General features: G+C 39.1%; 2 protein-coding genes across 5 annotated transcripts; one reads left to right on the plus strand and one right to left on the minus strand.

Moving 5' to 3' along the window:
• Positions 1–1,529: 1,529 nt before the first annotated feature.
• On the plus strand, positions 1,530–4,436 carry LOC149096272 (uncharacterized). The gene has a single exon (XM_089281201.1). The coding sequence runs from the start codon at positions 1,530–1,532 to the stop codon at positions 2,349–2,351; it is 822 nt and encodes a 273-aa protein (XP_089137327.1). The 3' UTR covers positions 2,352–4,436.
• Positions 4,437–8,583: 4,147 nt separating this feature from the next.
• LOC149096273 (DELTA-actitoxin-Afr1e-like) lies at positions 8,584–16,541 on the minus strand. Of its 4 annotated transcripts, XM_089281316.1 has the most exons (8): positions 14,495–14,593; positions 13,964–14,019; positions 12,965–13,073; positions 12,543–12,569; positions 12,374–12,442; positions 11,514–11,613; positions 9,984–10,178; positions 8,584–9,133 (listed from the first exon to the last, which is right to left on the minus strand). In XM_089281316.1, the coding sequence occupies exons 3-8, from the start codon at positions 13,064–13,066 to the stop codon at positions 8,730–8,732; spliced, it is 897 nt and encodes a 298-aa protein (XP_089137442.1). In that variant the 5' UTR covers positions 13,067–13,073; positions 13,964–14,019; positions 14,495–14,593; the 3' UTR covers positions 8,584–8,729. The 4 variants fall into 4 exon arrangements, with proteins under 4 accessions (XP_089137442.1, XP_089137443.1, XP_089137441.1 ...); XM_089281317.1 differs by lacking the exons at positions 13,964–14,019; positions 14,495–14,593 and adding an exon at positions 16,507–16,541; XM_089281315.1 differs by lacking the exon at positions 13,964–14,019.
• Positions 16,542–25,776: the final 9,235 nt, after the last annotated feature.

The raw sequence follows: 25,776 nt of genomic DNA on the forward strand, positions 1-25,776 counted from the left end.
GTGCCCAACACACTCAGGCCATTATAGGACAACTGTCCTTTTGAAATGTCTCGGATTGTTGGTTTTGTTATGTTGCCTGCTTCTATGTGTACTTGACATTCGTTGGCTTTCACGTAAGCGTTTACGAAATGTCTCGGATTTGTTTGTGCCATTTGTTTTCAACATTAATCGCCCTTGGCTCATTGGCTGAAGTGCCAGTCTGCTAAGACAAGGGGAGTACACCCACTAGGTTTGAGCTTCCCAGCGTCTTAATCTGATCTACGTTTGAGTAATGTAATTTCAATTTTTCATAAGCATGCCTCCTAAACGAGCCTCTAAGCGCCAGGCGTCAAAAAGTTCCACACAGGCGGTATCGGCGAAACAGCGCCGTTCAGAGGGTAAGTCTGCGTCTCTGCCTAACAGCACGACGTCCTCACCACAGTTCAGCCTCACCGCACTGAGTGAATTGATCTCAAACGCGATTTCTGGGGCCTTACAGTCGGCCGGCATCGGCACTCTCAACATCTCTCCCGCAGTTGGCGAACAGAGACCTAGTAATCAGTCCACGTCACAGCCCACCGTGGTTGAAGATGCCGCCTCAAAAGAGATTGCAGATCTGACGAACACCGTGGCTGCGGGTAGGCTAACGTTTGCGTCCGAGAAACCGGACGGCACGTTTTCCAGTGTCATTTTTGACCTCGAGTCTCGCGTCTCGGATCGTATCAAGGCAAAGATATGGGCAAACGAATATGTTGATTTCGGGTCTCTCCTCTCCGTATCACCAGACGAGTCCAAATATCGATTATCTGTCGCAAATGACCATGATCACCCTAGTCTTTGCCTTGAGCACGTTAAGCCAAAACGGCGTAGCTTATCCATTGACCAATGGGTGACTGCATTTAATGTGTTTGTAGCTGTTTATACAGTTAGGGTACCTAAGGCGACAAGTTCTCTGATTTCGGACTATCTTATCCAAGGCTTTATTCACGGTTTCTCAATACGATATTTTGGTTCTCCCCTTGCAATCCGATCCCCAAATCTGAAGTGCACCATGGACAATCCGACTAGCGTGAATAATAAGTTGTCAAAAGAGCTCGCAGCGGGCAGAATTGTGGGTCCGTATGATACGCCTCCCTTTGAAACTTTTAGGGTATCGCCCCTAGGCATCGTTCCCAAAAAGTTACCGGGAGAATTTAGGTTAATTCATCATTTGTCTTACCCGGAGGGGTTATCTGTTAATGATGGTATTCCTAAAGAGTTAGCCACCCGTAAGATATGCCACTATCGATGATGCTGTTAGGCTCATTAAAGCAATCGGACAGGGCTGTTTTCTGGTTAAGACAGACATTAAATCATCGTGCAATATATGTGAATCACTCAGCACTGCGTTAGAATGGATCGCTAAATATAGATTGCACGCGTCGTCGGTCATCCACATTTTAGATGACTTCTTATTTATTGGGCATTCGGAGGCCAAATGTCAGGTAGATCTCGATAATTTTCTTTGCGTTTGCCGTCGTATAGGCGTTCCGATAGCCGATGAGAAAACTATGGGCCCCACTAATGCTCTGCAATTCGCAGGGATCACTTTAGATACGGCATTGATGGAGGCTCGTCTTCCAGAGGACAAGCTTGCCAAATGCCGTACTCAGTTGGCGTATTTTTGCTCTCGTAAAAGCGTCACGCTGAAAGAGCTACAATCTTTAATAGGGCTCCTCAATTTTGCCTGCTGTGTTGTGGTTCCCGGGCGTTCTTTTCTGCGCCGTTTGATAAACTTGACTAAAGGTATCCGGAAACCCACACATCACGTCAGATTAACCCAGGAATGTAAACACGATCTCAACGTCTGGGAGGAATTTTTGAGCGTGTACAATGGCAAATCGTTTTTCCTAGGATCGCGATGGGCCACTTCCCAAAACCTCAATTTATTTACGGACGCGGCGGGTTCCTTGGGCTACGCCACAGTATTTGGCACACATTGGTGTTTTGGAGAGTGGCCCGCCGCTTGGAAACAACTCCATATTACTGTCTTAGAGTTCTTTCCGATTGTCCTGGCGCTTGAGATTTGGGGACCGCTTATGCGTGACAAATGTATTGTTTTCTTTTCGGATAATCAGGCAGTTGTTGCTATAATCAATAAGCAAACTTCTAAAGATCGTTCAGTTATGGCTTTGCTTAGGCACTTCGTTCTCTGCACACTTAAATACAATATTTTGTTTCATGCTAAGCACATCGCTGGTCGCGTTAACCGCGAGAGCGATGCTTTATCTCGCTTACAGGTAGAGAAATTCAGATCACTAGCGCCTTACGCAGACGAACAACCGACGCCGGTTCCGCCGGGCTTACTACCCAACAACTGGCGCATCACTTGAACGACCTTCTGCATTCAGCCATTACTGAGGGTTCGCGTAAGACTTACCAAAGAGCTTGGTCGACATTTGTCGATTTTTCATCTGAATTTTGCGAGTCGCGTGCCTCGCTCCTTCCGGTCTCGGTAAACAATTTAGCATTGTTTATATCATATCGCTCAGCGAGGAAGTTTGCCTCCTCGACAATCTCGACGTATGTCTCCGCGTTAAGTTAAGTTCACAAGCTAGCTAATTTCCTGATCCCACTAAACAGTTTTTAGTGCAGAAGATTTTAGCGGCTCACAGTAAGCTATACTCTTCACCAACCGTTCGACTTCCAATAACACGTAGCGTGTGCAACGATTAGTGCTCGCATTAGATCATACCAACTCATCAGCATATCAAAGGCTGTTGTACCAGACCATGTTTTTGGTGGCCTTCTATGGCTTTTTTCGAGTAGGCGAACTCACGGCCAAGGGTGCGATTTTGAAATCTTTAGTACAAATACAAGATCTTCATTTCCAATTTAAAGACAATTGCGTGACCGCCGCGACAATTGTCATCACCGACTTCAAACATAACTCGGGTAGGCGCCCCTTTTCAGTTGTTTTGGACTGCGCAACGGGAACAGAGTTTTGCCCAGTGAATTATTTACAACGTTACTGTTCTATGCGGGGTACCACTCCGGGTACCTTGTTCTGCTTTTCCGATGGATCCCCAGTTCAAACTAGCCATTTTACGCAACAACTGCGGCAAGCACCAAATTTTTGTGGACTTGATTCATCCAAATACAAATCTCACTCTTTTCGGATCGGCGCCGCATCGTTGGCGGCTGACCAAGGTTTATCGGATGCCCAGATTCGCCACCTTGGCCGTTGGAAATCCGTCGCGTTTAAACTGTATATTCGTCAACCTGGAGAGGTGTTTAAGACTTAAGCTCGCCTTTCAGTCAGGGGCTGGGGCATCATAATTATTATTTCTAGTCTTCAGTAAACTACTTCAGCTGTTAGCTGTAGCTAAGATCAATGCTCGCCTTCCAGGCATGGGCTGGGGCGGCAATTTTAGCCTAGTACATCCTATTTTATTTTTCCAGTTAGTTATTTTATTTTATTCCGACAAAGAACGGGCAAGTGCTGGCTTTGTCTACTATTATAAATTACTATTATTACGATTAATCATAACGTGATCCACAATTTCGCTTATCTCCAGAGTTAGTTTGCCTGTCAGACAAGGGCTGGGGCAACAATTTTATATTAGAGTAGTTGTTAATCTAGAGCGCTGGAACGCGTGCTCTTGTCGAGCCCGAGAACTAGCCGTAACTCGTTGGGGCTTCAAGGACATGTCAGAGAAGGGCCTGGTGTTCCTGATGCCTTCATATTACATAGTTTCCATTATCATTATATTTGGTCGTTTCTGCACTATTTCATAGTGCGTGCGTGCGTGCCTGCGGCTTGGGTTGGGGCTCGCCACAGGATGTGGCTTGTGGCTGTTTTTCGCCCCAACTTTATTCACTGAATCAAATATAGCGATGTTTAATTGATTAATTTGACACCTTAGCATTTGAATGGTTTGAAATAAACGCCACGTGAGTGGCCAAATTAATCCAAACAAGTGTTTCAGTGATTCAGTGGTTTCTGGCCGCACGCACGACCGCGATTATAACCATTTCATTATAGTCTTTTGTGCGCTGGGTTTATAAATAGGCGTCGCTCTCGGCATAAAAATTATTTCAATCTGTTGTTTAAATGATTGCCTTATAACCCCATGTCCAGCTTGGGTGCATGTAGGATATTGATGTATTGTTTATCCATGTTGCTGTAAATTATCTTTAATTGATGTGTCAATCAAAACATATCTTGGATATGCTGGCTTTTTCTGGCAAATGTACCTATGCCTCAAAATCTTTGAGTGCGTTTGGTTGTGCAGTGCAGACAAAATACAAATACATAATATAACATACTCATAGCTTACTTATAATTCTTGGTATAATTTATTAATAGCAAAATTAATTAATGGTACCCAATTACAGCTCCTGTAGTCCACAATCTCAGTCGAGAAAAAGAACAAATCACTTTGGAATTGAATAATAAAATTATTATCCGAAGCCTATGCAAGTATTCATGATCAGCAACAAAATATCATATTTATCGTTCATGCCAGAGGGATTTTGCTTATACTTATACTTTGAGATATGGTGCAAACTCTTTCAGCAGGAGGAGACTCCATACGAAAATGAAGATGGTTAATGATCTTTGGGGATCAAGTTAGAAAACAAAACTTTTTAACTTTTTACATGTGTATACTATTTTGGTATTTTTTGTGAGATTTCATTTGGTAGAGATTTGGGGACTGCGTATTTTGTAACCACTGCATTTCAGTCATACCCCACAACAACAAAAGATGTGTAAAATTCTTTTGTGCGGGAGTCCCCATGTTAACTAAGAAAGAATATAATGATTACTAACGATGTCTTGTGACCAAAAAGCACAGAAGACAGTTCTGTTATGGGATCAACGTTTTTGGTGGCTCCCCTGATATCCTTGAAATCATGGCGCTATTTTCATCATCACACCATCTTACACCTCAATCTGCTGATGTAATCCTATTTCGGGCTGAAACTATAAAATCGTTCGCACTTTACCTCACATACATGTACATGTTGGATTATTTTCATTAGCAACAACATCCCAAAAAATTAATAACTGACGAACTCCGCTTTTAGGCTTTGCTAAATCTATATATTAACTTTTTCTTCTATACAAATGTTTTTTTGCTCTTTTGTTTTGTGTATATGGTGATTATTAAAACTCAAAACAGAAGGTTAAACAAAATAGAGAAAACCTCACCGCAAAGTTACAAAACTCAAATCAAAATTGTACCTTTTCCTGGGTGAGCCTAATCGGGCTTTGAATAACCCGGCCCAGGAACTACGCTTTTAGGCTGGCGTAAATTTATATATCATGTTTTTAACTAAACCGAATAAAATCTGTCCTCTCTCTAAATGGCAAAACTAGCCAAAAAGCAATCAAAACAAAACTAGCCGTTTCTCGCGTTTTTTTTCGCTGAAATTCAGTAAAATTTGGCAGACTGTTAGTAAATGTTTGACGTTAGTCGAAGCTCGTTTTTCAGGGAAATTTATGGGGAGTTTTTTGCAGCGGTAAAAGACATAAATTTGGAAAAATCGGAAAAAACGGCCTTTACAAACTATACTTTTTTCGTGTTTAAAATTCGTATCCCGCAGGGTGCGATGCGCTGTGAAATTTTGGAAGATTTCACCGAAGGAAATTTAAGAAAATCACAAATAAGGCCACAAAAAAAGCAAAAAAAAAAAAAAAACACATCTGTTTGGGCATTTATAATTCAAGACTAAGACCCAAAATTTTAACAGATATGATAGTAAAACACTATTTAAATATTGCTTATTACATGTAATAAGTTCGAGAGGACTGGGTGTAAAAACAAATACAAAAACTGCATCCAACACATAATACTTGCGCGCGCAACTCCATAAATGACTACCTTATGGAGCCACCTTGATTGCTAAGTCCAGTGTAGGGTGGGATTTATTGTACAGTATATTTTTGACTGAAATTCGATGGTACATATATATGTGGGTTATTATTGACCAAGCTTGCTCTGTAAAGATTGCTGGATTTTGACCAAGTTCTTGTTTTCGCTGTCTATGGACGAACAAGACGGAGTCGAGGTCCATAAATACGCAAAAACAGAAGGAGGCTAATATCTAGCCATCTTGACCTAACCAGCTCAGTCAATAAGGGATTTATTACTCGGGCCTCCGTAGGAAAGCCCGAGTCATAAAATGCAAGCGTTTTGGTCGCCAAAATGGGGGTCATGATCGCAAGCGTTCCATGCGCAGACCATGGAAACTGGGGACGGGAAACGCGACATTGCACGCTCTTCGTGACAGAATGCGGAGTTTTGCGAATAAAGTTTTGGCAAGAATCGCGCCTTATTCGTTCATCTCACATACAAAGATGTCGATCGTCTTCGGAAAGGGTCGGTACAAGAATTATATTGCTTGAAAGCCAGCCAGGTACGCAAAGTTCACGCTTGAAACGTTCTCGTGAGATAACAGCTGAGCCGATCGCGGTATGAATTCAAACTACGAAAACACTGACGAAAAATAGCAGTCAATGACTGAATGTGGCTACTGCTGTTATTATTTAGAACATTGCAGTAAACCAAGTCGTATTGCAATAAAACATGCGACTTGCTACTTGCACCAGGCAAAATGTCGATCTCCAAATTTGTCAAGATAAGACTTTTGGTAACTTGAATTAAATATCTTACGTCCAAGTTAGTTGGCTTTCTAGTTGGGTGCAGCAAATAAAAAATAACGTGTGATTTTGGAGGCAAATTGTACCGGAAAATTAAACCGATTGTGCAGAAAATTGTGCGGGATTGTTGACGAACCAATGTTCTTGCTAAGTCCTAAGGAAAATCTGCATTCTGATTGACGATAGTTTAGCCAGTAATTTCACTAGTAGTTCGAATATATTTAGCAGTCTTAGCAGTCGCTAATTCTTTTAGAAAACTGTGTCTGACTGCTAAAGAAAATCGTGTTGCGTGACAAAAACTAGATGTGTATGAAACCAAAATAAATAGCAAAACAGAATGCCGCATCTTCCCTTATAAATGAGAGTCCGCTTTAAAAATACTTCTGCCTTGATTCAATAAAAATATGTAGCTTGAACATTTCTTCATAAATTGCGTTAAGGGTCGCAAATTCTTGGAAGTTATCCGCAAAATACACAACTTGAAAGTTTATGCAAATTATGCGCAATGCAATTTGCACCTTGTCATAGGTCTGCTGTTTTCGCGAAGGAGTATATACATTAGCCCTCCAAAGGAGACATGACTCTTGAAAAGGGTTTAAGATCGCAACACGGCAAAGATGTTCAGCTGCACAATTTACTCGGATCGCCACGACCAGTAAACGAACTTCGTACAATTTCTGCTAGCATGTAAAATGTAATCGCCACAAGTTGTTAAAAGACCTGGAAAGTTCTTTGCAAACAAGTTCTACTTAAATGCGTAGACAGCTGTGCTTCATTCTTGAACCAAAATGGTTTAAACTCACAACTTGCGATTAGATTAGGAGGATACCCAACGAAACAGCTTGAATAGTAAATATCTAAGCGGAACTCTTGTGCTTTAATATCCTGATTCTCTTGTTTGCATTGTGTCCATTACGCGTTTTCGTAACATACGATTTGATACTGCGCTGCGAAGTCCGAGTAAACGTTCTCACAGCGTCTAGTTATATGGAAAAAGAACACTGTTTTCTCGCGAGACACAGTGGGCTATCTCAAGGTGGCGTCATCTTGTCCGCTCGGGTAGCCAATCACAGTGCAGGATTTGTTCTTCTTACCCGCTCACAAAGCCAGTCATAGTCAATTAAAATTAAGCGATCTGCTTTAGCAAGATATGTAACGGCTCCAAGTGAGCATCCTTTCATGAGCAAAGTGATTTCGCTTTAGTGTATCAGCATATTTTAAGGCGCTGCAGTAAGTCATTAGACTATGACAATTGAGAAGCCTCGAGTTCAAAGTAAGCCCATCGATGGAAAGTTTAAAGGAAAAAAAGTAGCTTTGATTTCAGATGCAGATACACAAACAAAAAAAGACGTACATTTGGACTTAAGACTATGGATCAGAAAGTATTTATAAGGCTCTCAAAGGGACTAAAGAAAACCTTAAAGATTGAAAGAAACCAGAGGTACTTGGCTAGAATTTCGGTATTGATGAACAATGAAGTTTCACTCACATTATCGGCCAAGGGAGAATAAAAAAATGCATGTAAATTAGTTTGCACTTAGTTCAATGAATTTTTTTCAGAACAATTTTCCACGGAACCATTCTAGTCATGATAGCTCTGTAACTTAGCTCGGTGCTGCACAAAAGTTTTGGTTACGGGGTAAAGGGAATTTCGTGATTCGGGAATGGCTTAATTTTTTCCCCGTGGAATCAGTTGCCGACAAACCGTTATTTTCCAGAACAATTCAGTTGTGAAAGGCCCAACTTATTTTCTGTGAAAGGTAATCTTGCGACCCCCTCCCCCCCCCCCCCCCTCACCCTTCACTTCACCACCCTCTATTGTGGGAGTTTAAAGTTTCTGCAAACTAGGAGTTAGAAGTTAAAATGAGGAAGCCATCGGCGTCTAAGGAAGAGCTCCCCTGACTAACCCATTTAACTTTTGGGTGTAAGTTCAGTTGTGAAAAACAACAAAATACTAGTTTCTTTTTTCCCGTACGTTTATTTGTCACTTCAACTCTTTAGTAATAAGCCCCACAGATTTTCAACTAGAAATCTTTCATACAGCCAATGATCCGACCGTGCTAACCATCACCCCCTAACTAAACTTACTACACAATACAGCCTGTTACTTCTTGACACCGGTTATGCGAGCGCGTGAGGCAAGCATGCTTGTTTCGCTTTCGCAAGTTTCGCTTTCTTTCAGGACATGGATCTCCAAGGTAGCTTGACCAGAGCTGGACATAGAGCCGCAAAATTTTAGACCAGAACCGAGGAATCTCCCATGCCAACCATTTGCCTTGAAGGGCTTTGCGTCATGATACAAATCTACGTACTGATTATGGTTGGCGTGTTTGTTTCCAGGGTATAGCTTAGCATTCCACCAGTTCTCGTGCAAGTGATAATCAAACGGGACAGACCACATCACAGCAAGTGTTTTGTCGATGCTTGGAATGTAGTAGGCCAGGACTCCGACAACTCCCGTTGCGACCGGTCCATTGGTCTTGCGAGTCCCGTAAAGTACGGCATACCCTGTGGAAATAGAAAAGAAAAAAAAAAAAAAGGAAAAAGAAAGAAAGAAAGAAAGAAAGAAGAAACGGAGAAACAATTAAAAATGATTGATCTCGGTTCTCGCAAAATATCATGATTTGTTAGTGGCGAGCAGATCAATTATTTGCCAAAGCCGAAGACAGAGGAAAATAATTCTTCTGTGAGACACTGACGAATCACAATATTTAGCGATAACCGAGCTCAATAACTGTTCTTGAAAATGTTCTTGGGCGCTTTGTTGACAACGGTTTTGATTTCCTTCTTAATTATTAATCTCGGTCCTATTTCAGAGGCTCCAATTCTGAAAAATGGGGATATCACTTGAAAAATCATGTAACAAAACAAGCATGGCGCGAAAAGGTGAAGGAAGAAGATTTGTGCAAGAATCTTGCCGAAAAAAAACCTAAATAGAAATAAAACTGTAATGTAAATGTGAAGATTATTTATAGTGGTCATTCACTTAGCTATACAAGCAGTAAGCTTAGCTATTTTACAGGCATGCCACTGAAACAAAGGAAACAAACGCTTCAAATAAACGTAGCATAGTTCAAAATCCAACTGGCAGAAGGCAGACCAGTTGGCTGTTTACAAACCGTGACCCAGAATTTGAACTGAGGGATACCGAGAAACAAATCCCGCTAGTGGCAGGGTGGAGGCTTTGAACCCGGGACCTCCAGATTACAACACCAGCGCCCTAAACCACTCCGCCACGCTGCCTCCTTTGATGCCTAACAGGGTGAAACGGTCGTGTTGGTCATATTGTGTTGGTCAAGTTCAAGCATGATAACTACTATACTAGCGAGCCTCTGTAAATGCTAAATTCACTTTTTACCATCACGAACAGAATAGGGCAGGTTTTCATCTGCAGTGCCAGAAGAAAAGTAGGTAGAACCTTCTTGCCACCTAAATCCACTTTCGTTGTCAAGGCCAACGGCGCATTTGCGTTTTACGTTACTGAGGACATTTAGGAGGTTTTTCAGCAGGCCGATTGTAAGCTGAGCACCTGCAATAATAGTTCCTGCAGCAACTGAAATTAAATGAGCAAGCAAGTGAGATCTTAATAAAAGCCCTGCACAGTCTGTATCAACCGAAATCTTGTTAAAACCTTACCAGAAGTGGAAGCGATCTAAGGAAGCATATAGAAGACGTCTGGTAAGGGTTTGTAAAAATCAACGAATCAAATATCTCGACTTGTTACTTGTATGGTCCACATAACGCTCTCCACCGGACAATTAACAATTATTCCACGAGGGCGCGCTCGGTATGAGATGGTAAATAGCCAACGAGGCCGCAGGGCCTCGTTGGCTACGATTACCTCATATCCAACAAGCGAGACTGGAATAATTGTTGTTTTAAAAACGTTCCTAAAACATAGAAGACTAGATCAAAATAAACATTAAAAGGCCCCCAAAAATCACGCGTTTGCATACTTATGACGCATGGCTTATGACCCATGATGGCTAAGCCAATAAAAACTCTTGAATTGTATTATCCACTAGACAGTGGGGATTTATCCGGAGGAGGGCGTTATCCACCTTTCGAACAAACCTTGCCTGGCCCTTTCTCTGTCGCGCAACTTTGCGCTTACGGAAGAGGGACTCTCTTTCGAAAGCGTAGCGTTGCGGGACAGATAGAGAGTCATAACTTGTATAGTTACTCGTTTAATGACAAACTATTACCGGAGTGGGGTGGGGGGGGGGGGGGGGGGGACTCCCAAGATAAGCTGTGTGGGTTTGTGCCGCTGTGAAGGGAATAGTTTTCAAGCAATTTAGTCTGGGACAAATAGATTTGGTCTAGAGTAGAGTATAATTTAACTGACAAGTGGCCAGTATATATAATTTAGTCTAGAACAGGGTTCTTTACCCTGGGTTCGACAATGGAAATTAAAACTCGAAAGTGACTTTGCAAGATATTGGCTTAGTTAACGTATGTTGGACTGCGATAGTGATAAAGTTTCAGCATGGGAAATAGCTCGTCTAGGATAGAGTACGGTTTTTGGTACCTTGTCCAGAATAGGGTCGCAAAATCAAGCTGATCATGGCCTAGTATAGGGTAAGGGTTTCAGTGTCCCCGCGTCACACCCCTACCCAGGCGGGCAAACCATATCTAGCTAGTGTCAGACTACTTGCTAAACTATCAGATCTTGATTTTCACTAGTTGGTGCAAGCCCTTGCCATCTTTAGGGGGCTCACCTAGCTGGAGTTGCAACTTCCTATGTTTTCATTTGTTTGTTTGTTTGTTTGTTTGTTTGTTTGTTTGTTTTTCTTTTTTTCTGCGACCGTCTCTAACTCGGCTTTACAACTATCGAGACAATTCATTTCATGTGTCCGTCCACTAACTACAATTACTAAAGATCATTTACTTCTGCGCTCGGGCTTTTCGCTGTCTTGGTTTTCCAAGTCCATCGGCTCCTGCGGTATAGCTTCAGCCTTATGAGATCGCTTCAAAAGGGCCGTCAGTTGCTATGTAGCAGAAAGTAAAACAGTCAGCTCATTCAGTTGGTTTTAATTCTTCATCTCTTCTTTTGTTATCAGCCGATTTTAGAACTACCTTATGTAACTATAGCATCAATAACATGGCCGAATATCTCCCATAGAAAGTACAGCCAATCGGAATACAGGAAACCCGTTGAATATTCGACGGTATTGCATCAACCTTCCCATCATGCAACGCGCATACGTCACATTGATTGCGTTGGCCAGTGCATTTCTATGGCGTGGTATAAGATAGTTATGCAACGCCCTCTCGTGGTATACCATGGAATATTCCACTTATCATTTGTATTATCTTGGAATACACGTTCGCCTAAAAGGGTCGGGTGTATACCGAGGAAATGCAGGGACGGGTAGGATATTCCGTGATATCCACTATCTCTAAACTGGTAACGGTTAAACACAGATAACGAGAAGCTAAATTTCACACGCTTTCAACAATCGATCACTTACTAAATTCATGTGCCGAATATATCAAATATTGTGAAATGTTACTTTTTTAAAACAGTGAAAGAAATGAAGTAATATGGGGCATTAGCAACAGAAAAGTAAATTTAATTTGTTAAATAATTATTACTCCTTTCATAGTGTCAAAGAAAGCATGTTTTTGACCCAGCAGTAATCAGATCATGTGATCTGCGGTTAGTAGTTTCGCAATGATTGAATTAATGAAGCGAAAAGTAAGAAAATTCTATTTCCAAAATAAAAACTTACATTAATATCTTTTTACCTGGCGATTGGGAACCATTTCAGGAAAGCGGGCCAGACCAACATCTGCTAACAATGCCTCAGCTCCCCGCTTTGTAAGGAAAAAAAAGCTAAAATGTTAGAACAAGAATCAGCAATGTTTCAAAAATGCCCCTTCACACATTTTTATTACCAGTAAAAGTTGTTATCACCTTGGTTTTGGGCATTTCTTCTAGTACCTGTGTGGAGAAAAATATATCCAAGGGCTCAGCGTTTATTGTTTAGCGTCTGACCCATGCAAAACGTTTTTCTCCCTTTATAAAATGTTAAAAATATAAATAAAATCATTTTACAGGTACATTTGTGTATTTCAATGAAATTGTGGCCGTTGCAATTTGACTTTCTTGCAAAAGTGTGTCGCAGCATAAGTGCCAGATTCTAAAAAGCACCTCGATTTGTTAAAGCTAATGTTCATGCTCTTTCACATTTTACATGATTGTGTTAAAATTATAACTTCATTAATGGCGTAAAACGGACCAAATATATCATGGACATTTTAAGAGAGACGCCATTTAGGGTTGCGAACATAAAGTTTGATGAAAAGCAATAACACAGGTCATTCTTTTTTTTGTACCTCTCCATTTGGATCGTTTGCTTTGATCGGCGCAGATCCAAAGGTAGTAGTAGTAACCGAAAAGATTAACAGCAAGGAGAAGATAAAACTGAGGTGGTCCATGTTCAACCTAGAAAACAATAATTATAACCAAAAACATTCATTACCAATGACAAGAAAACTTCTCGCGTCTGAAAAGTCTGTGGTGGGTTAGTTGGGTTCAGTGATTCTAAAAATCTATCTATAATAATTATAACATGGAATAAACAAACAGTACGTGGAGGAACATTATCCTATGTATTCTAAGGTCTTGGTATGAATAATTCAAATTTGTAACTTACATTTGTAGCAGCGTGGGCGCTTTACGTAAACAAATCTGTGCTATACTTGGCAAGGGATGAGAAGATGGTATGATGCATTTTCCGCTTGGTTAATTTTTTTCGTCCGTAATTAGGTAGAGAGTTATTATGTTGCGTCTGAAAGGTCTGTGATGGGTCAGTTGCGTTCAGTTATTCTCAAAGGAAAACACCGTTTCGGATCATAAATCGCTGAGAGGGTTGTAAATGCGAGAGAAAGCTCACATCTCGATTGTTCTCTAATTTATGTTTTGTAGAGTTTAAAGCGCCAATTCATAATTCACAATTATTCCCTAAAATATCTGCACATCCAGAAAGCATGTTGCTCTCACAAACAGACTTCCCGAAAGCTGCTTTCGGGAAGCAAGCTGATGCTTGTTAAAAAAATCAATTTAGAGACAAAAAATATACAAGAAAGAAAAAACTGAGCTACTGTTTTCCACGCTGTACATGTATCTGTTTCTTCACGACCTGATAAGCTTCTATGTGAAATCGCTTTGTTACATCTACCATGGAACCCCGCCGCATCCAAGAGAGTTCCATTTTTTCTATTTCGTCGCTAAATTTTGTCTTTGTTTCTATTCGGTCAAAATATTTCTAGCCTCGTTCCGTTCCGTTTCTGCACTTAGTAGCTCATTTTTGCGTACTTTTTTTGCATACTTACGGTGCAAGGTGTTTTCTCAAAATGACATTTTCTGTTTCTACATCGATGAAAGAGAACTAGAAAGGGAGTTGAGGAAAATTACGTGACTGAATTCATGAACAGAGTTGGAAGTTTGATTGCTAGTTTTCTATATATTAAAGACTCACAAAAATAAACTGTTGTTTAGCATAGCTATTTCGTATTGCCCACTTAAAGTTACGTGAGGTTTTGGCGTCTCGCAATGCTGCTTTACCGTAGTTTCCAGTCTGTAGTAACCTCATCTTGTCAAAAAATACAGTCTCCACGTTTAAGGACGAGAGCAATTCAGTCGAAATTGCACCTTCACTGTGTGTGACTAATCAAACTTCCCTTTATAGTGGAGGTTTTCAATACAACTTGTAGATAGCGAAGAATTATGTTCTTTGTTTAACCTTATTCAGTTTTACTTGAGGATAACGAATATGTTTTTGAGAACAAAATATCCTAATGCATATCAAGGTGTATAGTGCCAGCTTACTTTATCAAGAGGAACTTCAAATAGGAGATACAAACCTACTGTTTGTCTTGCTCACTCTGTACTTTGATGAAAATTTTCAGCAACAGGTAAGATCGTCTTTTCTAGAAACGTTTCCGAAAAGAATGAGAGCCCGTATTTTCTGTGTTTGCTTTTCAACGGTCCTAATTAGACGGGAAACTGACAGGTGCCAATAGTCAAATTCGTTAATAACGTGCGGATGATACCTGGCAGACAAATTGTTTCCAAAATGGTTTTCAAACAGCGCGACGCCTAGAGATATTTTTCCAGTGGAGGGAGGGCTTTCGGTGTTCAGTAGCTACTTATATAATCTAAATTCGCTAGAAAACTACTGATTATTTGTTACATGTAATCCAACTTAAACTTGATCAGAAAGGAAACATTTGTATTTGGTTACCAAGGAAATCATGTCTTCTGTTCAAAATCACCGATGATATGAAAGATGAGATAAACAAAGAATACGTACAGGCAGAATTACCTTTGTGTTTATTCTGAGGAACTTCCCTCAATTTATTTGTTTTTGCGAACAGTTATGCCAAGTCAACTATACTTGCGGTTCTTGTCATCGTTTGGTCGAAGTTAAATACTTAAGGTGCAGCTTTAGTTTACAGCTTTCTTTGAAAACTGAACAGAACTACCGCCCGAAGTAGACTTTGCAAACAGCGCATGACTATTTCCATTTCTTAAGGGTAGGAAAAGTTTTTGATGATAACATTTTCTGATTGAAGCTTTTTGATTAAAATAGAAAGCTTAGAATATGCATATATCTCTGATAAGTTTTTCGTACACCTAAAGTTAAGCATTTATAGTTCAAGAGCCATTCCCACACTAAAAAATTCTGGATTGTGGTCAATGTTCTCAACGAAATCCACCTTAAAAATACACGATTTGAAACAAAGGAGAACAAAACTTTTTTTAAGTGCGTAGAAACACGCAGAGATGTTTGCTGTTACCAGGACATCAATGTATCTCTTAAGCATACTTTACATGAAACTCGAGTTGAAAATAAGATAGATATGTCGTGCGATATGAAATATTTTGGTAAACAAGAAAAACAATTAATGGCTGCCGACAAACGTATTTGCAAATATCTTTAAGTAGTTACGATATTATCAATTGAGAAAAATACTGCAAAACGTCCGATTAAAAACATCTAAGGTGAGGCGATGCCATTGCAGTGATCTAAAGCACAGTCAATAGAAGAGAAACGTTGCTTTATAAAACTTGCCCGGTTTGAGTCAGCATGAAAAAAAAGTCCTTTTATTGCTTTTGTTATCTTTCCAGACGATGCCATTCTAACAGCCTAAAGCACAGTCAATTAAAGAGAATTTGCTTTATAAAGCTTCCACGATTTGAGTAAGCATAAGAAATAATATGTCAATCTATTGCTTGTTATACCTTTTCAATTTCTTAGGATGGGCGTAAGATCAGTTATAGCAAAATAAATGTAAGGAAGCGTTTGCTAATTAATACTTCCTCTGCGTGGTAAAACTGCTGGTGTAACAGAGCATGTTTCCACTCTGAACAATGCATATATAAGTCCAGTTAAATTAATCAACCAAAAGACAAAATGCACCCATAGCTGGGGGGAAACAAATGTATACAATGTAGGTAAAGGGGACAACATTTTAATAATCATATCAACTAACAGGTAAATTGCTAAGTTTCTAAGCTAACATTTCAGGGATGTCTACATATGGTTTTCACTGGAGGGAACAATCACTCGCCAGTCGGAGTTCGTGAGGTCTCTAACTGGGGGCGTAGTAATCATCAGGGTTAGAGGTCTAATAATTAAATTTAAAAAAGGCGTTTTACTTAATTATATCACTTTGCTCTTAAGTCTCGTCCCGAAGGGCGAAATGGACCGGAAGAAGGTTATTTGGTGGCGAGTAGCACTTTGTAAGTAACCATGTTTATGAGCGAGTTATTGTAATAATGACAACGATGTCATCCTAAAATAAAAGGATTATTTTAAGTTCTGGGTAAGCGCATCTTGGTGGGAAATAGAGTTGAAACATTTGTGACTTACCCGACTCAGATGCGTTGACCGAATAAATTGAAAAACTACAATGACAAAATGTAAGTTTTCTGCGGACTATTAAATTAAGCTATGTATTATTAACCAGGAAATAGGCAACTAGTAAAACTTGTCTTGCTGTTTTAATTAAACAAGGTGCTGGTGATTGTGCGTGTAGCCTAATAATGCTACAAGAAACACACAATAGCGAAATATTAACCGAACCAAAAGTAATTTTCTAACTCACTGGACCTTTCATTAACGGGTAAGTTCGCGATTGAACGATTGAAGAAACCAAACCTTCCAACAAAGGACTCGAGTGATTTACCTACTGGTAATACTAACAGGTATTCATTGTTTAAAGATATTTTTTCCAGTGGAGGGAGAGCTTTCGGTGTTCAGTAGCTACTTCTATAATCTAAATGCGCTCGAAAACTACTGATTATTTGTTATTTGTCATCCTAAAATAAAAGGATTATTTTAAGTTCTGGGTAAGCGTATCTTGGTGGGAAATAGAGTTGAAACATTTGTGACTTACCCGACTCAGATGCGTTGACCGAATAAATTGAAAAACTACAATGACAAAATGTAAGTTTTCTGCGGACCATTAAATTAAGCTATGTATTATTAACCAGGAAATAGGCAACGAGTAAAACTTGTCTTGCTGTTTTAATTAAACAAGGTGCTGGTGATTCTGCGTGTAGCCTAACAATGCTACAAGAAACACACAATAGCGAAATATTAACCGAACCAAAAGTAATTTTCTAACTCACTGGACCTTTCATTAACGGGTAAGTTCACGATTGAACGATTGAAGAAACCAAACCTTCCAACAAAGGACTCGAGTGATTTACCTACTGGTACTACTTACTTGTATTCATTGTTTAGAGATATTTTTCCAGTGGAGGGAGAGCTTTCGGTGTTCAGTAGCTACTTATATAATCTAAATGCGCTAGAAATTTACTGATTATTTGTTATTTGCCATCCCAAAATAAAAGCATTATTTCAAGTTCTGGGTAAGCGTATCTTGGTGGGAAATAGAGTTGAAACATTTGTGACTTACCCGACTCAGATGCGTTGACCGAATAAATTGAAAAACTACAATGACAAAATGTAAGTTTTCTGCGGACCATTAAATTAAGCTATGTATTATTAACCAGGAAATAGGCAACGAGTAAAACTTGTCTTGCTGTTTTAATTAAACAAGGTGCTGGTGATTGTGCGTGTAGCCTAATAATGCTACAAGAAACACACAATAGCGAAATGTTAACCGAACCAAAAGTAATTTTCTAACTCACTGGACCTTTCATTAACGCGTAAGTTCACGATTGAACGATTGAAGAAACCAAACCTTCCAACAAAGGACTCGAGTGATTTACCTACTGGTAATACTTACTGGTATTCATTGAGTTTTATTTAACCCTGTTTTGAGCCACTTATGGGATCACTTATCAGAATATCGCCTTTTCCGCAGATATACCATTCAGTGCTATTTTCGCAAGGTTTTGACAATACATCACATTACCGGACTAAAACTTGGCTTTCTGGTATGTTTGACTCTAATCAAAGAGAAGGCGACATTAATAAACAAAAATTAAAAAACGTTTATCAGCCGTACATTTGGTTCAACTAGTAGAGATGACTCTAAAAAATATATTTATTCCCAGCAATTCCATAGCTAATTGTGATTCTCAGATTGGGCCTCATTTGGTCAGTCTCAACTGCACTTCTCTTCATTAATCACTGAGGAGAGTTTGAGTCACTATTTTTAAGGTGAAACTTTCCAAACCTTTCCTTTTTATTTTAAAAATATCTTATGTAATGTGGTAAGCTTGAAATAGATAACACCTATTGAAACTCCCTCGGACAGAGTGAGTAAAAAAAGCACCAGAGAAGCTTTCCTTGTTATTTGAAAAATATCTTATGTAATGTGGTAAACTTGAAATAGATGACACCTATTGAAACTCTCTCGGACAGAGTGAGTGAAAAAAAAAAAACACCAGAAAACACTTAGGTAAGCTTAAACACTTTCCATGTTTATCAAAAAAAAAATTGATATTTTTAAGAAAAGCACAAAATTTTCTCCCAAACTTTCTTTTTCTCCATAATTCTGTCCAATTGACCATTCTTAGCCTCTAATGAGCAAAATTTGGCTCGATGAAGGAATTCATACATTTTTGGTTAACCACATCATTATTTACAATCAGTGTCACAAAAATGAATGAATATAGAGTTACACATTTACGACGAAATAAAAACACCATTTTTATTCAGTAAACCCTGACCTGCCGTTTATGTCAATTAAAGTGAATTTTCTGGTCTTTCAAGTCGATAACAAATCAATAGAAGGAAATGTAAATTTGGTATTTGAGACGTTCATTGCTATGCCCTTTCGGTTATTGAATTACCGGCATTTTGATCGTGTTTCATTGTGGTAAGAAGTTTCAGAAGGACAATCAAAATGATCGCGCTCTCTTCCACAGCTGTTGTTTGACGGCAAATACCCAAAACAAAGAAGATTAAATGTAGTATTTACAAAGAAAGTAGCTGTGTTAAAAAAAAAAAAGCAAACAAACAAACAGACAAAAACAAACTTATCCTTTTGCGATACAGAGAAAAGTAGAAAAAGGTCACAGCAGGACATTGCTTTGGCCATTTAGCGAAAAAAAATTAAATGATGTCTGAACAGCTGGCCATATGATTTAGTGCAGGCTCGAATAGCGAAACAATGGCTAACTTAATTAGTCTTACTAATATCGTACTAATTACTGCTCTTGAACTGATATGCCACTTAAATCTCTTTATTGGAAGGTTTAATGACACGGCCCGATTTACCTGAGTGTCTAAGGAGTCAAAGCTTTGTTCAACTGTAAAACAGATAAAAAAAGGCTCTGTAGTATTTAGCATGATCGTTGAATCCTGACCTCGAGTAAATGAAAATAAAATCTATACAAGAGAGAGGCTTCCCTCATAACAAGAAAAGGCATAAAATAACATAAAGAAAAACTGTTGCTATACTATGCAAGCAAAAGTCAATAGGATACGATACTGAGTTTTTTCGTATTTCTGTCTTTGTTGTTTTTTGGATGAAGTAAAGTTTGAATAGAATGTCTTAGAGCATCAGTTGCTTGTGAATTTCAATAATCTTGTCGTTTTAATAGTTCATGAGCCTAGAGCAAAAGAAAACTCATAACCGTGGCGCCAGTTTAATTAGCAAAGACAAGGTGATTTTTTTTTTGTTTACTTATCACCTCGCTTTCTTTTCAATCACACGAGAAAGAGATGAAAGTTATGTGATATGTTAGTATACATTTCATTTGGATACTTTACTTGTTATCTCCTCGGAGGTTTATACCGCGAATTTAGGGTATTGTATGTTGTCCAGGAGTGCACTGTCCACGAGAAGCTCAGCGTAGTGTGAAATTAACTACAAAGTTTGCGGGTGCCTGTAGCAAGCTGTCACTGAGCCGCTGATCTCGTTATGGCTACATATTAAATCCGCAAGGCCCATGATACAGCCTGGCTAAGAGGAAACAGTGTTCTTCAATCGTGGTGGTGAGTGTTAGAAAGATGATTGAATGCATTGCTTAACTTTCTAAAATAGTGTTATCCCGTTATCGCTTTTACCCTGTAGTCGTGTGGACAAGGCAGACTTTCAAAGTGTGTTCAGTGTTAGTTGCTGTAATTATTTCGCCCCACAAACGTTTCAGTCTTTCGCCATGAACAAACATTTAATTCATGGGGTTTAACTCATGTCGCTACGAAAAAATTAATCTGGGGGAGTTTACTGTTCTTGGTCTGCAGGAATCTATAAGTAATTAAAACAGTTATAATTTTGCCATTGTGCTCATTAAAACTGTTATTCCTCCTCAACGTACTCTAGTCGAATGCCATCGTAAAAATTGAGCTTTTTCTTTCCTCAGGATGCTACTCACCTGAAAATCCAATGTTGGAAATTAGTATACAATCAAACTCAACTGATTTCGTAATTCAGTTTTTGGGACTCCCGGATTATTCAGATACAGCAACGTAAATCGACTTCGCTCTTTCAGACGCCGTAACTAATATTTTAGAATATAAGGACCCAGTAAAGGCAGAATCGTGTGCGCTGTGCTGTCAGACGAAATTGTGGTTACATTTTCGAAAATTTCGACTGGCCAATGGAACAGCATTTTCCGAAATTTCGAGAAAATATGACAAATTCGCGATGCATCTGTATATCCAAATTTTCGAAACTCTCTTACCAAGAATTTCCTGTCCATGTCATTTTTCTCTCCCCGAATTCTGGAATTTTCGTTGAACGGTTCGCACCTTGGGAATACGACAATTTTCGGAATTCCAGGTAACTTTCCCGAAATTTCCGTACCACTTGGCTCTTTTTAGATGTTGTGAAAGTTCCGGTTTTTTAGGTTGAATGGGAAGCGCCTCCAGTATGTTAAATCCCAACTCGCCTAATCAGGAATTAGGGCAAATCGAAAAAATATTTTCTTAGTATATATCTTTTTTATTGCAGCCATATCTTAAACAAAGAGAGTTCCAGTTTACGATGTGGCCGACAGGTCCAATTTGGATGGTCTTTCTGCTTTGTGGCTTGTTTGCATCCTTTTCAAGTAAGTACTTGTAATTGTTTTGATTTAGAAATGACTACAAGTCCACGAATAAGGGTATAGGACGTTAAAAGAATAAGCACGAAACGTGAATTTGAAAAAAAATAAAAATACTTGAGTTATGCGTTGACCAATCAAAATGTTAATGACAAATTTGTCTTTCCGTTCTTACGGAGCTTTTAATGTAATCACCAGGCGAAAGCAAGATAAGGCTAAGAGAAAAATGAGCAAGTGTATAATTTAAACAAGGAAAATTAAATTTGAAACTTCATGCCTGAATAACATTAAAAAAAAAAAAATAAAGACATTTGCATGAATCCAACTGAATGCGGAGGAAAAGCAATTATCTAACGATAAAGGAATTTACACCTGGTCACTCTATGAAGAATTTTCATCTCAGTTTCTTCAAAATTCAAACGTCCCGATCTCATATCCAAGTCCCAAGCACTACTAATACTTGAGTTAAGCGTCATAACTGGCGACAACAATACAAGAAAGGAAAAAAAAAAAAAAAAACAATTACCCGTTGCGAAATGTTTTGCGCATCAGGATCACAGAACAGAAAAACTACGAACAATATAAAGTGTTCTCTACTTTTTGACCAGCTAGTAACGTTAACAACCACGTTCAGTCCCATTATTTAGACAATTTAGTCTAATAATTGACAACTGATGACCGTGACATATAAATTGAAACCGTAGCCTTTAGAATCTCAACATAACAGAAGCAAATAACAACGTACGATAAAATAGCGATAAAAAAGTATTTTTTTCGATCTCCTCGTAATTTTCGATCCATTTGGTATCTGACACACACAAACCGTTCCATTTGCTTGGAAAATCCACTTGCTTTAATCCCAATTCAAAAAGTTAAACTTTTTAATCCCATCTCCTTCAAAGATTCTTTGACTGCAGCGACGGAAACGTCTTTCAACTGCAGTCAAAGGAACATTAACAGTTTAAAGGGAAAAATTAAAAAACTTTCAAACCTACAATAGCTGAGCTTGATTCAATTTGACTCACTTCATCCCGATATGGATTCAAATGTGCTCATACACTTCCTCTCTACGTCTCTTTAGTCCGTTAAGCACATAACGGTAAAATGTGTCCGTTATCAATGCATATCAACTCAATTGACATGATTCACAAATGGTTATGATTACATTCAAATGCATTTTTTTTTCTTCAGCTGCAACACGCTCATGTTTTCTACAAGATTGGAGCAATAGCTTTAACGGAGAGGGAGAAACACAGTGCGAATCATCCTCTGGATATTACAATCTCGTCGGCTTTGAACGGGATGGCACGGACAACTTGCAGGGAATAAAGAAAGCCAAATGCTGCGGGCGCGATCGAACTTTCTGGAACACACCAACAATATGTCAGATGCCTGATTGGACCAGCTCAATGGACCAGTAAGACAATAGACCATATTCGTGTTCTCGATACTGGACTGAAAATAGCTTGCAACTGAGGCTAACGGGTGGAGTCTTTTCAAATGCAAGTTAATTAACTTCTTTGTAGTGATATCCCCCCTCATGAGCCTCCATTGCAAGCTAGTTCCAGTCCAATACCGAGAATACGAATATGGCCTATTTAGTCATAGTTCTTCTTACTTCCTGACCAGTGACGTGATTCAATCCATCTTCTTTTTCTTTTTTTTTTCTTTTTTTAATTTTTTTTTATTTTTGCCATCAACCTCCTCCCCAGAGCCCGCGCTTTTTCAGTCAGCGGCTACCGAACTCCTGACGGCCCTGTACGAACTCAAAGAAGCAGAAAATCCCGGTTCCGGTTTGATTGCGCGCAAGGGTTCAAGTTCAGTAACTGATCATAAACCTGCCTAAAGAGTGTGACCGCTTTGACTAATACTGGCTCAGAGTTCTCTAATTCTGCTACTGACCAAAAGGATCGCTGCCTTTGGGAACGAGATTGTTTTCGTCTACTCTTCTTGCGAAAAAATTCTTCCGACATAAACGGTGACATATTTTCGAGGGATTTGTTGAAGTTTGTTTCAGTTAATTGTGAATGATACAAAAGACAAGTCTAGATCCTCTATTGCTATACCAGGCAAATAAAAGGATGGTTTAGGGGCTGGGCACACGTCCAAGCCATAACGTTGACCCGCTTGAAAATTCGTCTCGTTCAGTAACGCAGCAACACTCTCTTTTTACGCTCCAACGCTCTTGCACTACCCACACTTATAGAAGATAACCTACTCGGGTCTCAAGGACAACTCCTTTGGCCCGACTATTTAATTCTACATTTAGCTAAATGCGGCTTTTTCGTGTTATTTTGGCTGTTGTGTTGCTATCGTTGTTGTTGGTTCGCTGTTTCTTTTCTTCTTCTTCTTCTTTTTGCTGTTGTTGTTGTTGTTGTTGTTGTTGTTGTTGCTAAAGTTGTCGTGGTTCTTGTTGCTGCAGTTGTTTTTCTTGATTTGAAGATGTGGCTGTCTCAGTTGTTGATTTAGTTCCCATGTTGTTCTTTTTGCTCTTTATTATTGTTGCCGTTGTTGTTGTTGTTGCTGTTGTTGTTGTTGTTGTTGTTGTTGTTGATGTCGTCGTTATGCACGATATTGGCAACAGTTATTGTAATTCTAAATGTATCTTACGAGCAGGACGAGCCAATGCCAGGAAGGCTTCTTTCTGAGAGGTTTGTATCGTGGAAACGGCAATAATGTGGGCAGTATCGAGTGGGGAAAATGTTGCAAGTCATCTCACCATCCATATGAATAGGGAAACTGCTTTGACGAAGATGTGAGCAATACGTTTAACAAAGCCGGCCTCAGTGAGTGTAAAAGAGAAGGCTATTTTATCGCCGGGTTTGTCACACGCCAATCAGGAGGCAAATTGTCCAGCATCAATAAATTGAAATGTTGCAGTATGTGGAATGGTGAGTTTTTACCGTACGTAGCCCCTTAAGGAGATATGATGTCTCGGATTAAACATGAATGCTAAATGTCTAGTATTAAAATAGACATTCACAAACCAGACTTTAAGAAAGACGCACATTTTCCAAGTGTGCAAAAATAGATATGTATCTTGAAATTTTCTTTTTCTCTTAGTTTACCTAGATGATTAACCCCGGGATATACTAGCTAGGGAGGTGGGTTCAAAAGGTTGAAAAGGGAACTTTCGACTTTTTTGATATTCTTGTCCACAAACATTGCCGGATTCAATTACTTTTTTTTTGTTGTTGTTGTTGTTTTTTGCAATACTACACTTTATTACTTATTACAAAAAACTAAAGTTACTTACATCACTATCACTACTTAAAAATTACAAATTACAATACCAATCAACATTGTTTACAACACCACTACTGCAATAACAACCTCTTTAACAGGAGTTAATCCAAAATAATGAATAATATGATTCAATTGTTAATCGCGCCATTAAGTAGAGGTAATTTAAATCCTTTCTTGAATGTTTAGGCAAACGTAGGAAGCCATTCTTGAAAATCAAATACCAATTGATAATTGGGTCTAAACTAGGTATGGAACATAGGATAGCTTGTTTTAAAATTCAATAAGGCTTTCAAGACATTCCACTCGCTCCCATCAACGAAATGTCAGACGCAATCACGAATTTAACTTTAATGACTGATCAGGGGGAAAAGTTTCCGGAGTTTCCGCGTATCCGCCCTCCACCACCAAAAGTCAAGACTATTGACAACAGTAAGGAGACGAAGGTTCCTCCTATTAAGCATTTTAACGATAATGATGGGGGAGGACCTGAGCCTACCATGTTCCCTCGCATTCATCCTCCTGCACCAAAGGTGAAGACCATCAACAATAATAAAGAGAAAAAGCCTCCTCCTGTCAAGCTTTACAGTGAATAAGGCACTGTGTCATGTTGGGTAGTTAAATTCTAACTGAGTTTTCCAAGAATTATAATGCACCCGTTATAAATACAAAGTAATTAAAGGAAAATATACGTAGAGCATGTTTTTCTTATTTCTTTTAGAAAATTCCGCGATGAAAAACAGAAAACAACTTGATTACTTTGATCACAAAATGTCAACTCTCTCTGCTTGTGCCATCATAATGTTTCTATCGAGTTCTATCTCAATACCACCTTGCTAAATAATAAATATGGATCATTGACCAAAGGTTGGGATCAAGAGCGTTTAATATTAGCTATATTCCTTTTTGCGTGTTTATATCTGGGTCCATATATGGGATAAGGAACACCGAAGGATGGTTTATGTGCTCGAGTCACAGCGGGCATTCCCGAAAGCAAGTATCGTGCCCGAGCACGTTGGCATGAACACGGCGAGAAAAGTACCAAATATTTCCTAAACTTAGAAAAAAGAAATCATGTAAAAAAGCATATAAGGAAACTAGTCATCAGCGGCGTCGTAAAGACAGATCCTTTTGGCATTCTTCAAGAACAAAAACGATTTTATCGAGAGCTATACAAAAGTTCAAATAGTGATGCGGAAAACCGTCACAACATTGTAAAGTTTCTAGAGAATTTGAATATACCTCAATTAACCGAAGAACAAATGTTAACCTGCGAAGGCAAAATTTCAGCTGAGGAATGTTACAATATCCTCGAAAGTTTTCAAACCAACAAAACTCCCGGGAATGACGGAATTCCTATAGAATTCTACAAATTGTTCTGGCCTTTAATAAGCGATCCTTTTCTTAAATGCGTGAACGAAAGCTTTGAAAAAGG

Source organism: Orbicella faveolata, unplaced genomic scaffold (genome assembly GCF_042242905.1).
Source record: "Orbicella faveolata isolate gen_17 unplaced genomic scaffold, um_ofav_v1 contig_48, whole genome shotgun sequence".
NCBI lineage: Eukaryota > Metazoa > Cnidaria > Anthozoa > Scleractinia > Merulinidae > Orbicella > Orbicella faveolata.

Bases quoted from the DNA above. Each gene is read 5' to 3' on its own strand.
- LOC149096272 (XM_089281201.1), top strand. From the start codon at position 1,530: ATGGGCCCCACTAATGCTCTGCAATTCGCAGGGATCACTTTAGATACG.
- LOC149096273 (XM_089281317.1), bottom strand. From the start codon at position 13,066: ATGGACCACCTCAGTTTTATCTTCTCCTTGCTGTTAATCTTTTCGGTT. The intron at 10,179-11,513 runs GTAAATGATCTT...ATTTAATTTCAG, and splicing joins CGAAAAGCCCGAGCGCAGAA to TTGCTGCAGGAACTATTATT. The intron at 9,134-9,983 runs GTAAAAAGTGAA...CTATTTCCACAG, and splicing joins GCCCTATTCTGTTCGTGATG to GGTATGCCGTACTTTACGGG.